At 46.9% G+C, this 15,120-nt stretch overlaps 1 protein-coding gene across 4 annotated transcripts in view; it reads left to right on the top strand.

The window, feature by feature from the left end:
• KIF9 (kinesin family member 9) overlaps window positions 1–15,120 on the top strand; it is a 59,186-nt gene that overhangs the window by 35,797 nt on the left and 8,269 nt on the right. For 3 of the 4 annotated variants that reach the window (XM_008572135.1, XM_008572134.1, XM_008572133.1), the window contains 9 exons: window positions 220–324; window positions 1,544–1,599; window positions 2,483–2,573; window positions 3,067–3,200; window positions 4,777–4,971; window positions 6,138–6,352; window positions 10,260–10,436; window positions 10,750–10,865; window positions 11,279–11,383. In XM_008572135.1, the coding sequence (XP_008570357.1) occupies window positions 220–324; window positions 1,544–1,599; window positions 2,483–2,573; window positions 3,067–3,200; window positions 4,777–4,971; window positions 6,138–6,352; window positions 10,260–10,436; window positions 10,750–10,865; window positions 11,279–11,383 (1,194 nt within the window). The remainder of the gene's footprint in view (window positions 1–219; window positions 325–1,543; window positions 1,600–2,482; window positions 2,574–3,066; window positions 3,201–4,776; window positions 4,972–6,137; window positions 6,353–10,259; window positions 10,437–10,749; window positions 10,866–11,278; window positions 11,384–15,120) is intronic. The other variant, XM_008572136.1, reaches the window with a different exon arrangement.

Here is a 15,120-nt window from a genome sequence, read left to right as displayed (position 1 = left end):
TTCCTTCTCTCCCTCACCCTGTTGTCATGCCCTGACCCAAGCACCTGGCTTGTGTGCCAGGCCCTCTCCACCAGGACCAGCTGGTGAAGGAACAGAGTCCACTTGGGCAGCCAGAGCCTGTGTCCATCTTCCCTACCTGGCTCTCAGATGGTCCCTGCTGCTCCTGCTTGGACTCAGGTTCCTTGTTGCTTATCTACACGTTCTTCATTCTCCTTCAAGGCCAACCGAACCTTCGTGACTTACGACCCCATGGATGAAATCCAGATTGCTGAGATCAACTCCCAAGTGCGGAGGTACCTGGAGGGAACACTGGATGAAATCGATGTAAGGATTTCCTCTGTGAGACCACTGCCTCAGCTGGCCTGGGCCTCCCTGTCTTGGGCACACCCATGCTACGCTGGCCCCAGAACCTCACACTGAGTGGGTACGGTGGGTGAAAGGTGGTGCTAGAGCCCTGGTGGCAGAGGCCCTCAGCCCACCCTAGCCTCAGCTTCCATGTTTAGAGTCACAAGACTGTGGGGCTGCACAGAGTGGCCAGTGGCCAGTGGTCTTGAACACACTTGTGTATAGGAGGTGGTTCATCTCAGGGGCACAAACACAGGCCCTGGAGCTAGGCTGCCCAGCATTAGATCCCAGCTCAGCTGCCTCCTCACTGAGTGACCTCGGCAAAATGCTCAACCTGGTGTACTTCAGTGGCCTCACCTGTACAGTGGGGAGGGAAACCCTGCTGGGATTAACTGATCTGGTGCCTCAGGAGCTTGGCACTCCCCTATGGAATGAAGCTGATAAAGGATGGTGGTCATGCTGGTTGTCTACAAGGCAGACCCCAGATCCCATGTTGGAGTGGACCAAGGAAGGGGAAACAGCAGCCACATAAGGGCCCTCAGGGGAAAAGACTCATCCTGTTTTTACAGTGCAGGCCATCAAACCCTGTGTCAGGGAGCCACATGGGCAGGCCCCCTGGCTGTTACTGTGGGCAGCTGCGAGAGGCAGACCTGGGACAACCGAGGGATGGGCTCTTCTGGTCTTCCCAGTAGGGGCAGTTTCAGGCTAACCCTTTGAGGGCTTGTGGGCTTTGGGGCCACAAAGGAGACCAATGACCTTCCTCCAGCCACAAGAGTGTTTGTGTCTGTGTCCACACAGAATCATTCTTAGATAGGCTCCATCTGAAGACTGCAGGCTAAATCTTTTGGAAGCAGTAGAGAGCCAAAGAAATAAATTTTATTAAAATTTGTTTCTTAGAAAGTATTTTCATGGTGTAGAGTCATTTTTGTCTTATAGAGATCTCCACCTATAGAAAAGGTGGTTTTTATAGCTTCAGTAAATACTTACTTTTAAAGCTACTAATCAGGTGTTTCTCTGCTCTTGAGGAGGGCTTGACTGCCACTTTGCTGAGAGGCTGTTTGTGCATGTTCTCTTCGCAAGACAGTTGATCCAGGGGTCAACCAAGGAGTCCTGTTTTCTCCACTAACATTCTAACATAGACACAGCTTAGTCCCCTGGTGACTGTAGTCTAACCTCTGCCTTGTTCTCTTCCCATCAGATAATAAACCTCAGACAGATCCAGGAGGTATTCAACCAGTTCCGGGTAGTTCTGAGGTGAGGGACGCTCCCACACTCTACCTCACTCCTACATCAGGCTGACATTTTCATTTCCCATGGTCTGGGCACTTGCCTCCAAGAGCACCCTCTTATCTCTCATGTGTGAGGAACTGGATAGATCAGAGTCCTCAGGGTGTGCCCAGGTCCCTGGTGAATGTTTATTGAGTTCATTAAATGGGCAGGAGGTCTTTATGGAGTGCCAGCATTGAGTGTGCCCAGAGCAGGGCATCATGTTCCCCACCCCACCATCCCACCCCAGGAGGCGTTTGTGGTTTATTTGGGTATAGACATACCCATAGCCTGAGTGGCTCATGATGGGCGATGTCACAAAAGCTGTTCACATGATTCTGACTGGCCTGTTTGAGCATGTCACAAATCAGTCTTACAGTTCTTGTTAAATGTCATCTTGGAGCAGACAAACCACGCACATAAGGGTGGCCCCTGCATGTTTTGGGGTGGATAATGGGTGTGTGCATTGGAGGGGGTGGGGTGAGTTCTTTTTCCTAGTCTGGTTCATGATGAGGGCGTGGCTCCATCACAAGGTGCCTCACCCAAATGATTTCTTTTCTTTTTTTTTTTTCCTTTTTTTTTTTGTCTTTTTTTGTGTCCGGCAATGGACCGCAACCCTCAGTGTCGCGCCCGTACCGGACTGGGACCGGCAACGGGATCGCAACCCTCGGTGCTGTGCCCGCCCCTCGCTCAGCCAGTGAGCGGGAACCGGTCTGTATGTGGGATCCGAACCCTCGGAGGGAGCGCCGCCGCGCTACAGTGCGCCGCTGGGCGGGCCCCCAAATGATTTCTTATCTAGTACTTGGTTCTTGCCCCAGCGGGTTCAGCATGGCCCCAGTGTCAAGGCATTTTTCTCCCTCTGTCTCCCAAGCCAACAGGAACAGGAAGTAGAGTCTGCTTTGCGCATGAAGTACACACTCATAGACAAGAATGACTTTGCAGCCATTTCTGCTGTTCAGAAGGTAAGCACAGTTGCCTCTTGCCAACAGCACTGACCCCAGATTTTCCATCTGGAGACCTTTGTAGAGGCAGCCCGCGTCATGCATTAAACCAAAGCTAGGATTGCAACAAATAAAGGTAACACCAGGATGAGCATGGGGTGACCTGTACAAGAGTAATCCACTTTTGAATTGAAAAGAATTTCAATAAACTGGAGATGTAGCTGGTAATAAACAAGACAAATTCTTGGAGTTAGGTTGGAAACAGGCCTTAAGATCATCAGGGTATGGAATGAGGTGCCAGTCTGGTAAGGGGGGTTGATGTGGAAAGTGGACATTTGGTAGAGTGGTCAGGGACAGCTCTATTGGGGATAGCTTTTAGCTGGCATCAGCAACCAAATCTTGGTATATGGGGTGAACATGCCCACTCTGAGCCTTGGGCCATATACACTTGGGTTCCCAGGGGGCCCAAACCCTTAATCTAGCTTATGACCCTTCTGCTGGCCTCTCTGTCTAGGCAAAGCTCATGGATGCTGATGGCCACCTAGTGGGTGAGCCTGACGGACAAGGCTTCGGACTCGGGCTTGCCCCTTTTTCTACCAAACCTGGGAGGAAATCCAAGTCCAAGAAGACATTCAAAGAGCAGCTCAGGTGAGTGACCTCACTGCTCTGCCTGCTCAATACCTATTCCTCCTTGGTGGGTGAAAGGGAGGACACAAGCGGTTCCTCCTTCCCCGCTTCTCCCTGGTGTCTCGGCTACTGGGTGGTCACAACAGATGTAGCTGCCATTGATACTAGCTAATTTGTGGGGCCCAGGCTGGGGCCAGTTTGTAACCAGCCATAATATACCTTTCATCCTCACAGCAGTCCTGTGAGTGGGAGTTAATGTCTTCATTTTACTGATAAGAAAACCGAGGCTCGGGGAGGGGAAGTCACTTCCCAAGGTCACACCACTGATGAGTAGTAGAGTCGCAGTGAAAAGCCAGCTGGCACTCCAGAGCCTATGGCCTCTGGTACTTCATGTGGTGTCTCTCTCCCTTCTCCCGACCCTGGCTCTCCAGGGTTCTTCCACTGACTGGCACTCAAGTCACTTAAAACCCCAATTCACCCTCCAGTCAAGACTCATTTGTACGTGCAAGGTGGGAAGAATGTTTAGGCGTACTTAATGAGCCCAGCCTCTCCAGGAGGTGCAGTGTAACCATGGACAAGAGCACAGGCTCTGGAGTTGACATCCGGGCTCACCTCCCTACTCTGTGCTTCTTACACCCGAGGGCTCACCTTGCATGAGGCATGAGCACCTCTCTCTGCCTCTGTTTCCACATCCCTAAAATAGGAATAATAGTAATAGCATAAAGTCATTGGGTTTGTTGTAAAGATGAGTGAGTGAATGCAGTCCCTGCACATGGGCCCAAGTTGATTGTAGGAAACTGTCACATGCAGGACAAGAGTCAGGTAGCAGGGGATGCCGATGCTTTTGGCCTTCTCCTGCCTCTTTGGGAAGAGCAGTCACACCCTAGCCCTCTCTGTTCTGCCACTAGGTAATCAGTGCAGTAACAGATGGGATGAGGCAGGGTCCCTGAGCCACGCTTGTTACAAGAAGAAGAAAGGAGGAGGACACTGTGGGAGGAGCTGCGGGCATTCTCCTGTCAGTGCAGTCCTGCTCAGATGTGCCTCTCTTGGAGGGAAGACACACTGAGCGCCATCGCTTGGAGAGGGAGGGTGGCTACTTTTCTGGGAGCTGGTGTACGCATAGGCGGGGAGAGCAGGGTGTGCACTGGCCAGAGCAGCAGGGCAGACCTGTCCTGCTTTACCATTGGTCCATAGAAAGACCCACCCCGGGTAGGGGCTCTACCAGTCCTTCCCAGGGTTGCCTGTGTGACTAGTACCTCAGCAGCCATGGTGGCTCCTGAGAGGCTACAGCCCATCCCCGAGGCCCATGCACTTTCAAGCCCTGGTGACTGACCCTATTTTTCAAAGATGTCTCCTGCTGGGGCTGCTGAGGGCTCCTTATTCTGACAAAAGGGAGAAAAATGCTCTTCTCTTCTTCCCTGTCTGCATGACTTAGGGTCATACTCTTTCTCCTTTGACCTAGGTGTATGATCAACATAGGAGCTGAATGGGGTGGGGCACCTGGAGTAGTGAGGGCTGAGAAAGGTCACTCTGAGGCGTCTGAGATACCTCACTGCCCATGACTGAGCCCTGGGACTTCCCTGCTTTCTCCTTCCAGCTTCTCAGCAAGAAAGGAAGGTGCCAGCAGCCCTGTGAGTGGCAAGGACTTGGACATGTTTTCCACCTCCAAGACCCAGCTTGTCCCATTGTCCAAGGATGGGGATGTCAAAGACATGCTTCTGCGGGACCGAGAAACTTCCAGCACTGAGCCACTTCCCTCAGACTCCCCAAAAGAGGAATTACGCCCACCCAGGTAACCATCTAACATTAATTCCTGCACCAGATCAACTAAAAACCAGAGTGTGATCCTCAACATGTAAAGAATGCCTGCAGATAGAAGAGAAATAAAATGGAAATAAAATAGGAGATCATGGGCAAAGACTAGGAGCATCATCCAAAAAAAAGAAACACCATAGTGTATACACATGCAAAATGATCCAACTTCAGGAGTCACCCAAGATAAACAATTAAACATGGAATCATTATAGACCCTCCAAATAGCAATTATTTAAATAATTAAAATTATGTATCTTTTACATAAGTAACGCACTTAAAAGGTACAATGTGCTGAAAGTGTGGAAGAGTGTAACTCCTTCTCTTTCCTCCAGCTGCCCACTCCCTACCCTGGTGAGTAAGTAACTGAGTTTTCAGTAATCTGTCCTAAGGAAATAGAGATATGGACAAGATATATGCAAAAAGATGTTCATTGAATCATTAATTTAAAAAGCAAAAAAAGATTTTTAAGACCTCCAATAGCCTACATCAGAGAAAAGGCACTAAGTGAAATATTATCTGTGCACTTCGGTTGTATGATGAATTTATTCCCCAGCCTGCGAACATTTCCAAATATGCAGAGAAGTTGAAAGAATTGTACAGTGCACCTTGTTGGTTTTGTATTTAACATGTTACTATACTTGTTCATTATGTATCTGTCCTTCTATCCCTCTGTTTTATTTTTTGGTGCATCTCCAAGTAAGTTGCTGACATCAATCCATTTCCCCCTGCCCCAGTACTTCATCTTTCACCTCATTAACTGGGGTTTTCAAAGACTTTTTAATAGCATGAAAGAGTGCTTCTGCAAAAAAAGTGAGATGTAAAATATATATTCTGCATGGCCTCAACCATTAAAATACATCAAAGAAATTTTGAAGGAAATATACCAAAGTATGGTTGCTAGTAGGTAGTGAGTGGTTTTTGTTTGGTTTTTTGTTTCCAATACTTTTCCCATGTGCCCTTGTGTGCTGAGTAAGAGAAGAGGGAATGATTCCCACAAAGTTGAGCTTCTGTATGGGGTAGGTGATGCCTAGGACTTCTGCCTCCTTCCCACAGAAGCCCCAGGGAGGAAAGATGAAGTGTCTGGTGGCTCCAAGGCAACCGCCCCACTTCTCTCCCTTCCTTGGCCTCCTGTTCTACCTCCAGGCCCAGCACCCCGCCCTCCAAGCCCATCGCCTTTCAGGAGTTCAAGAATGAGCGAGGTAGTGAGATAAATCGCATCTTCAAAGAAAACAAATCCATCTTGAATGAACGGAGGAAAAGGGCTAGTGAGACCACACAGCGCATCAATACTATCAAGCGGGAGATTGACGTGACCAAGGAGGCACTAAATTTCCAGAAGTCACTACGGGAGAAGCAAGGTAAATGTGACAGGAAGAGGGCTAGGGGGCTGTGGGCTCTCAGTGTCTAAGTGGGGCAGCTTTGGGCACTAGAGGACCTAGATGGGAGGGACCCAGCAGGGGGCACTGGCATGCAGCCTTTACCCCTAGGTCATATCACTTGGCTCTGGTCAGCCCTCCTGGGGGCCACAGAGTCCCTTCCTGTCAGCCAGCTTTTGCCTGTGGGCCCCCCTTATTGCATTATCTCAGACCTAGGTATCAAGCCTTCCCCTTGATATGTGCTGCTGTCCACAGAGAAACAGGCCCTTGGTCCTGCAGAAGTATCCCCAGGAGATGGGCAGCTGGTGACCCCTGCAAAGTCCCTGGGTCCTGGTGTGGTCTCCTCACTGCCCAGGGTGGTCAGACTGGGGTGGGGGTGCTGGTAGGGACCATGATAAACCAAGGAGGGAAAGAAGAATGTGGATACCAGAGGGCTAAGGGACTCACTATCAGTAAGACCATTCCCATGCTGAACCCCTGACACCCATGCTGGCCTGGAAGAGTGTCCTCTCCTAGGGCAAGTGACATGGGGGTTCTCAGGCTCGAAGAGCAGGAATCCCTGCATAGGGAGGGTGCTCACTTGGTTACCCTGACCTGGTGCCTTGACGCACTGCCTACACCTGCACTGTGGGCCACGAACCATCACGCTTGAGCATGCAGAGGACTCATCTCAGCAGGCTGGTCAACTGCAGATTCCCAGGCCTCCAGCCAGTGGTTCTGACTCAGGAAATATGGAGCAGGACCCAGAACCCACCATCCCAACTCTGCGACAGGTGGTTCAGAGGGCACACAGTGACTCATTCTTGGCTCGGTCTCATTGCCTTTTCCAGATAGGGCACACCACAGGTTACTGGGCTTTGCCTTGCTGTATTAATCCAGTTCTGTTGCTTATAACAAAATACATAGAACTGGGTAATTTGTAAGAAAACAAAATTTATTGCTTACAGTTTCAGAATCTGGGAAGTCCAAAGCCCAGGGAACACATCTGGTGAGGGCCTTCTTTGGTGGTGGCTTTACAGCAATGCAGGGGTCTCACATGGCAGAAAATGGCAAAGCAGAGAGAGAAAGACTCATTTGCATTTGCTTTCCTTTGAAGCCCTTAGAACCACGCCCCATGACCACCATTATTAATCCATTCACTATGGCATGGTCCTATAATCTCACCACCTTTCAAGGCCTCACCTTTCAATTACTATAATAGGATTTCCCACCCTCAACAATTACAGTGGGAATTAAGTTTCTAATATATGGACTTTGGGGCATACAGTTCAATCAATCCATAGCACTTGCTAAATAATGACCCTGTTGCAGGCCAGCTTTCACGAGTGATGTCTACATATCACTTGGTTTATTCCTCCAGGTCAGGTGGATCATCTCACTCACAGGCAGTACAATTTACTTCATTTACTTCTCAGAGGGCAACTTTATTTCCAGATTCTTGGGGCCATTTTGCTCATACCTTGCAGAACAACCATGAAACACCACTCCAGAGGGCAAAGCCCTCCAAGGCCTGGTAAATTGGAGAAGGCCAGTGATGGTGGCTCCAGACATGCTCCTACCCAGAACTTCCAGGAAGGGGACACGTTGAAGGTCTTACAGGACCAGCAAACACACCTTTGTCTCCTTTGCCCACGCCTTCTTTGAACATACAACTCCTTATTGCATATTTACGTATTTAAAATAAAATACGTGCATGCTATGCTGTCACACCGTTTACTCCTAAATATACCTGAAATGGGTGTTTTCAAAGGATGAGATGAAGGCATAAATCATATTTTAAAAATATTTAAAATTTTATCTATCAGTATTAAAAATTTTTTTTTCTCTTTCCCCATAATAGCAGTTATTTTCCTGCTGGTTATTAAAATACTTTTATTTTGAGGAAATAGATCAATCAAGTAAATTCATTTTTAAAAATACATGCTAGCTATGGGCCGGCCTGGTGGTACACTCGGTAGAGTGCGGCGCTTGGGAGTGTGGCGGCGCTCCTGCCGAGGGTTCGGATCCCTTATAGAGACCGGTCCGCTCACTGGTTGAGCGCAGTGCGGGTGCAACATCGAGGGTTGCGATCCCGTTGCCGGTCGCGGTACGGGCGCGACACCAAGGGTTGCGATCCCGTTACCGGTCACAAAAAAAGACAAAAAGGGAAAAAATAAAAATTAAAAAAAATAAAAATACATGCTAGGTACCTCATGATTGACAGCCACTTATTGGCCCAGAATGGTCAGCGTATTTGGAATATCAGTCTTTGGTAAAAGAAAAATGCAAAATCATCTTTAAGTTCAACTCGTTTAAGTTTTTTCTCAGATATAATCAGAGGTCCTCTGGGTAGTACAAAAGATGTTCACAGTCACTCCCCATCTCAACAGAATACGGTAAAGGATTTGTGCTTATCACAATAACCACAGCAAGGATGTGTCACAGCCCACAGAACCACAGCATATCACTCTGCATTGAAGGTGAGGGACCTGGTAAAGGTGACTCTGGAGCCCCGCCTCCAGATGCCAGGATCAGGACACTTGCCTCTCCATTAATGGTGTCAGTGACACTTAACACATCCTACTTTTCCCCCAGTAAACATCAGGGGAAATGCTAACACTTTCCTTCACCACCTGGGGGCTGCCTGATGTACCCCAGCCACACACCTCAGGTCACATGTAGAACTCACTTGCCCCACACCTGGGGTGGAGGGGAGAGGGGCTGATACGATGCCTTTGCTAAGCTTTCAGGTGCTGTAGGCAGTGGAAAGTAAGCGGCTTAGCACACCATATTATTTTCTCATAACAACTCTCACCAAATTGACAGGCCTTAAAAGGTCCATGCAGGGGCCGGCCTGTGGCTCACTTGGGAGAGTGTGGTGCCGATAACACCTAGGCCACGGGTTCAGATCCCTATATAGGGATGGCCAGTTAGCTCACTTGGGAGAGCATGGTGCTGACAACACCAAGTCAAGGGTTAAGATCCTCTTACCGGTCATCTTTAAAAAAAAAAAAAAAGTCCATGCAAAGAGACTGGCTAATAGCATAATTGAACACGCCCCCACCCCTGCAATCCTCTGACAGCTAATACAGATGTCTAATCATCTCTAACAAGAAGGTAGCTGGTGAATGTTGAAATCAGTAAAGGAATTTGAAATGTGGATTTACATCTACTATTAATAAGGAATCTTGGGCCAGCCCGTGGCTCAATCGGGAGAGTGCGGTGCTGATAACACCAAGGCCCCGGGTTCGGATCCCATATAGGGATGGCCGGTTAGCTCACTGGGTGAGCGTGGTGCTGACAACACCAAGTCAAGGGTTAAGATCCCCTTACCGGTCATCTTTTAAAAATAAATAAATAAAAATAAAAAATAAAAATAAAAAATAAAAATGCTTAACATTATACATTCTTTTGTTAATAGGTAGGAAGTTCGTATAACTTCGTATAATGTATGCTATACGAAGTTATTACGTGATTACATCTTTTTTAAAAAAAAAAAAAAGGAATCTTGCTCAAGTGCCTTGTGGTACTAGCCAGTGATGGCAGTTCATGTATATGATTTACAAAAAAATATATACATTTGTATAATAAGGGTGCTTACTAAATATCTGTGCCTGATGAGGTTTAAGGTCAAGATAAGCATGGAGCATGGGCCATCTCTATCCTCTCCTCTACCGACCCCTCCTGTTTGTCCTAAAATGCCATTGTGGCCCCACTGATCTGACTCCCTCTCCCTGTGAGACATGCCCTGGCAACCTGGCCTTCTTATGCTTTGCCAACCTCCCCAGCCCTGCCTCTGGTCTCCTGTATTCATGCTTTGCCAGCACTGTGCCCTCTTTCTGGAATGTCTTCTTCCCCCCACCCCAGGTGGATGCCTCCTCATTCCATGACCTCCTCTGTCACCCTGCAGGCGAGTATGAGAACAAGGGGCTGATGATCATTGATGAGGAGGAATTCCTGCTGATCTTGAAGCTCAAAGATCTCAAGAAGCAGTACCGCAGCGAGTACCAGGATCTGCGTGACCTCAGGGCTGAGATCCAGTACTGCCAGCGCCTGGTGGATCAATGTCGCCATCGCCTGCTCATGGGTGCGCCAGTTGGGAAGGTTGGCTGGCCACCTGACGTGCAGGGAGACTCAGATAGGGCCACAGCCTGAGTTCTGAAGCGCCCTCAGAGCTTCTCCCCAGCAGAGGCAGAGGCTGGGCTGGGGTTTTAGATGTGTGGTTTCCAGGACTGTGAGGGCTGGAAATGGAGATGGGGATTGGGTAAGACCCTGGAGCAGGAATTGCACAGGGGGGTGAGCCTGCAACAGGTACAAGATAGACGGGCACGCACAGCTTTTACCTTCATCCTCAGTGGCTCCCTCATGCTTCACGGTGCTGTCTCCCCACCTTCTTGCAGAATTTGACATCTGGTACAATGAGTCTTTTGTCATCCCTGAGGACACGCAGATGGCACTGAAGCCAGGAGGCAGCATCCGGCCAGGCATGGTACCTGTCAACAGGATTGTGTCTTTGGTGAGCCACCCAAGGTCAGGCATGGCAATGGTTGAGCACAGTGCAGTAGGCAGTGCCCCTTGTCCTCTTTTCTTTCCACAAATACTGCTGTGTATAGGGTGCTCCCAGCCTCTCCCAAGGTTGGCCCAGGCGGGGGGCAAGTACAAGTCTCTCCTCATTTATAGAGGAATGGGGATGCAGAAAACACCACTCTTCCTACTGACCCTTCTGGCCTGGCCCATTCTGTCCAGATGGCAGTTACAGGGTGTCTGTGCAGATGCTGACAGACTTGGGTGCAGGAAGATTGTGAGATGCCCTGGGTGGAGGTTTAGAGACCTTGTGAGGGACTGCCTTGATACCTACCACAGACCTTGCCAGGGTGGATGCTGACAATGCCAATCTGAAGCAACTGTGATGGGCTGGGCCTCTCTCAGGGAGAAGATGACCAGGACAGGTTCAGCCAGCTACAGCAGAGCGTGCTGCCCGAGGGCCCTGACTCCATCTCCTTCTACAATGCCAAAGTCAAGACAGAACAGAAGGTAACTCAGGAGGTTCATGTCTCCAGGAAGGTGGGGGCCTCAGGGACCTCATTACTAGGAAACCCAGGATCACATTTCTTACTTTAGAGGGGCAGGGGAGGAATGGTGCCAGCCCAGGGAGATCCAGAGTCACCCACAGTCATTGGGTGTTTTCTGCCAACTCCACACTGAACTGGGCTGGCCCTACAGGGGCCACAGACCATGGCCTGGCCTGCATATGGCTGTTAAGTGCTAAGCCAGCCCATGTGTGGTTCACAGCCAAGGGCAAGGTCCAGGGATCCCCTGAGGCGACGGCCTGTCAAGGAGGACCTCTTCAACAGGGGCTGCCTTGCACAGGTGGCAGCAGACAGAGTACCACATGCAGCCGAGGCAGAGCTAGACATGGTGTTAGCCACAGGTTGGGCCTGGGACTCTCCTCCATGAGCAGGTTGGGCTGGAGCAGAGTATCTCCACTCTGCCAATGCCCAGCCTAGAGCCAGAACACAGAGGGGCTCTGTGTGCTATGCACCCCTCTGTGCCCAGAGGCAGTGCTTGTACAGCAGGTGGCAGATACACATGGGGTAACTGCCTAAGTGAGCTTATTCTTTTGAACATATTTTTAAAATTTAAAAATCAGGTTAGATATTTATTTACATTTTCAATAGGTGATATATTCAGGTGTTTCAAATATAAAAAAGCATGAAAATACACACCCTGACCCCCATCCATCTAGTTCCGAGCAAATCCCTCTGACAGGGAACTCCATCACTTGTTTTTAGTGTTCCTCTGCACATTGTTTTGCATCTTTTTCCACTTAGCAATACATCCTATAAATCATTCCATGTCAACCTGTCAGTGCTTCTGTGTTCTTTTCTACAGCTGCATAGTAGTATTCCATTCCTAAGGATGTACCAAAATTTATTTAACCCATCTCTTATTGATGAACATTTAGAGAGGTTCCATTTCTTTCTTTTTAAAAAAAAGAATTTTAGGGCCGATCGGATCCTATATAGGGATGGCCGGTGCGCTCACTGGCTGAGCGCGGTGCAGACGGCACCAAGCCAAGGGTTGCGATCCCCTTACCGGTCACAAAAAAGACAAAAAAAAAAAAGAATTTTATTTTCTCTCCCACTTGCAGAATTTGTGCTTCCACTTTTAAAGAATACAAATATAGCTATGATAACTAACCTTATACAGATGTGAATTCACACCTATGAATATATGTGAAGCATAATTTTGTAAAAGTAAGTTTCTTTATCAGAAGGATATTTGTATTTTTGATGGCTGGTACCACATTGCCTGCCTAGAGCTGAACCCATCTGCACCCCACAGCAGCATATGGGATGCCTGTTCACCACAGCCTTGCCCCAAGATATATTATCCCCCCCCCATTTTCCCCCCAATCTGAAAGGTGAGAAATGGTCTCTCAGTGTAGTTTTAATTTGCATTTCTTTTATCATGGGTGAAGTTGACGCTCTTTTCATATGTTTAAGAGCCATTTTAATTTTTTTCCTGTAAACTATTCATATTCTTGACTGTTTTTCTGTTTTTTTTTTTTTAACTTATTTATAGGAAATCTTTATATATTAGGGAAATTAGCTCTTTATGATATGAGTTGCAACTATTTTCCCCTGTTTGTCATTTGCCTTTTGATTTTACTTATGGTTTTTTTAATAGTTATTTTGTTGATTTTAATGAAATCAAGTTGTCTTAGTCCATTCAGGATGCCATAACAACACCTTAGATGGGTAATTTACAAACAACAAAAATGTACTGCTCACAGTTCTGAAGGCTGGGAAGTCCAAGATCAAGATGCCAACAGATTAGGTATCTGGTGAGGAGTTGCTCTCTGTTTCAAAGATGGCAACTACTGATTGTGTCCTCACATGGCAGAATGGCAAAGGGCCAACAAGCTCCCTCAGGCCTTTTTTATAAAGGCACTAATCCCATCCGTAAGGGAGGAGCCCTCATGACCTAATCACCTCTCATAGGCCCCACTTCTTAATACCATCACCATGGGGGTTAGGTTTCAACATATGAATTTTGGGGAGACACCAATATTCAGACCAAAGCACGAGTTTATTAATCTTTTCTTTCTTAGCCTCTGGATTTTGTGTCATAATTAGAAAGCTCTTTCCCCAATTGAGTTTATTCTTTCCATTTCAGATTAAGCTGACATCTTTAGTGATTTGGTAGCTGTGAGGAGCTGCAGCCCATTCAAAGAGACTTGAGTGAAGTGGTTTGTAACAGAATTCTGAAGGTCCCATAGAGCAGCAATTCTCACCCTGTACTGTGCACACAAAGCACTGGGGGTGTTGTTAGAATGAAGATTCTGATGCAGCAGGTCTGTGGTGGAGCTTCTGCATTTGAGATTCTGCATTTCTGATAAGCTACCCGATGATGCCCATGCTGCTAGTCCAGGTCCACACTTTAAGTAGCATGCGTAGAGGCTCTATCTTAGAACTTGCCCTTTATTAGGTTAAAGAAGTTTTCCTCTGTTCCTAGTTAGAGTGTTTTGTTTTGTTTTTTCATGAAGGAATATTGGAGCCGTTATCTTTTGGCATACTGCTTTCCTTTTCTTTTTATTGTCTCTCCTAGGACTCTGATTAGATGTATTTTAGACTTTCTCATTCTGTTTTCTGTATCTCTTAAATCTCTTTTACTTCTTCCAGCTCCTTATCTCTTTATGCTGTAATTTGGGTAACTTATTTAGATTCCTGTTCCAGTTCATTAATACCCTCTTCAACTGTGTCTAAACAGCTATATCTAGAAATTCTGTTTTGTTCTCTTTAAGTATGCTTAGTCATTTATGGTAAACTCTTATATTCTTTAAGAAACAACTTTATTGAGATAATTTACATAACACATGATTCACCCATTTAAAATATAGAACTCATTTCAACTCATGTAGAGTTTCTAGTATACTCACAAATATGTACAACCATCATCAAATTCTAAAATATGAATTTTAGAACATTTCATGCTCTGCTTATTTTACTCCTAAATATTTCAGTGTTTATGTCATAAAATCAGGAATATTAACAGTGATGCAACATTATTTGATCAAAAATCCATGTTCAACTTTTTTTTTTTTTTAAGATGACCAGTAAGGGGATCTTAACCCTTGACTTGGTGTTGTCAGCACCACGCTCTCCCAAGTGAAACAACTGGCCATCCCTACATAGGGATCCAAACCCCTGGCCTTGGTTTCATCAGCACCACACTCTCTCAAGTGAGCCACGGGCCAGCCCTCATATTCAACTTTTGACAATTGTCTTAATGATGTCCTTTCTAGCTATTCTCCCCTCTTTCCTCTGTCTAGGATCCAGTCTAAGATCACACATTTCCTTTAGTTGTTGCCATGTCTCCTTAAATCTAGAACAATTCCTCAGTCTTCCCTTGTGTTTCATGATTTTGATATTTTTATTTTTATTTTTATTTATTTATTTATTTATTTTTAATTTTAATTTTTTTAAAAAATTTTATTTTGTCGATATACAATATGGTTGATTATTGTGGCCCATTACCGAAACCTCCCTCCCTCCTCCCTCTCCTCCCTCCCACCCAACAATGTCCTTTCTGTTTGCTTGTCATATCAACTTCAAGGAAATGTAGGTGTTATGTCTTCTTCCCCCCTGCCCCCGGTTTTGTGTGTGTGTGTGTGAATTTATTTATTTATTTTTAGTTCCCACCAATAAGTGAGAACTGTGGTATTTCTCTTTCTGTGCCTGACTCGTTTCACTTAATATAATTCTCTC

Source organism: Galeopterus variegatus, unplaced genomic scaffold, assembly GCF_000696425.1.
Source record: "Galeopterus variegatus unplaced genomic scaffold, G_variegatus-3.0.2 Scaffold757, whole genome shotgun sequence".
NCBI classification, from domain to species: Eukaryota; Metazoa; Chordata; class Mammalia; order Dermoptera; family Cynocephalidae; genus Galeopterus; species Galeopterus variegatus.
This window is presented reverse-complemented; position numbering and strand designations above follow the sequence as displayed.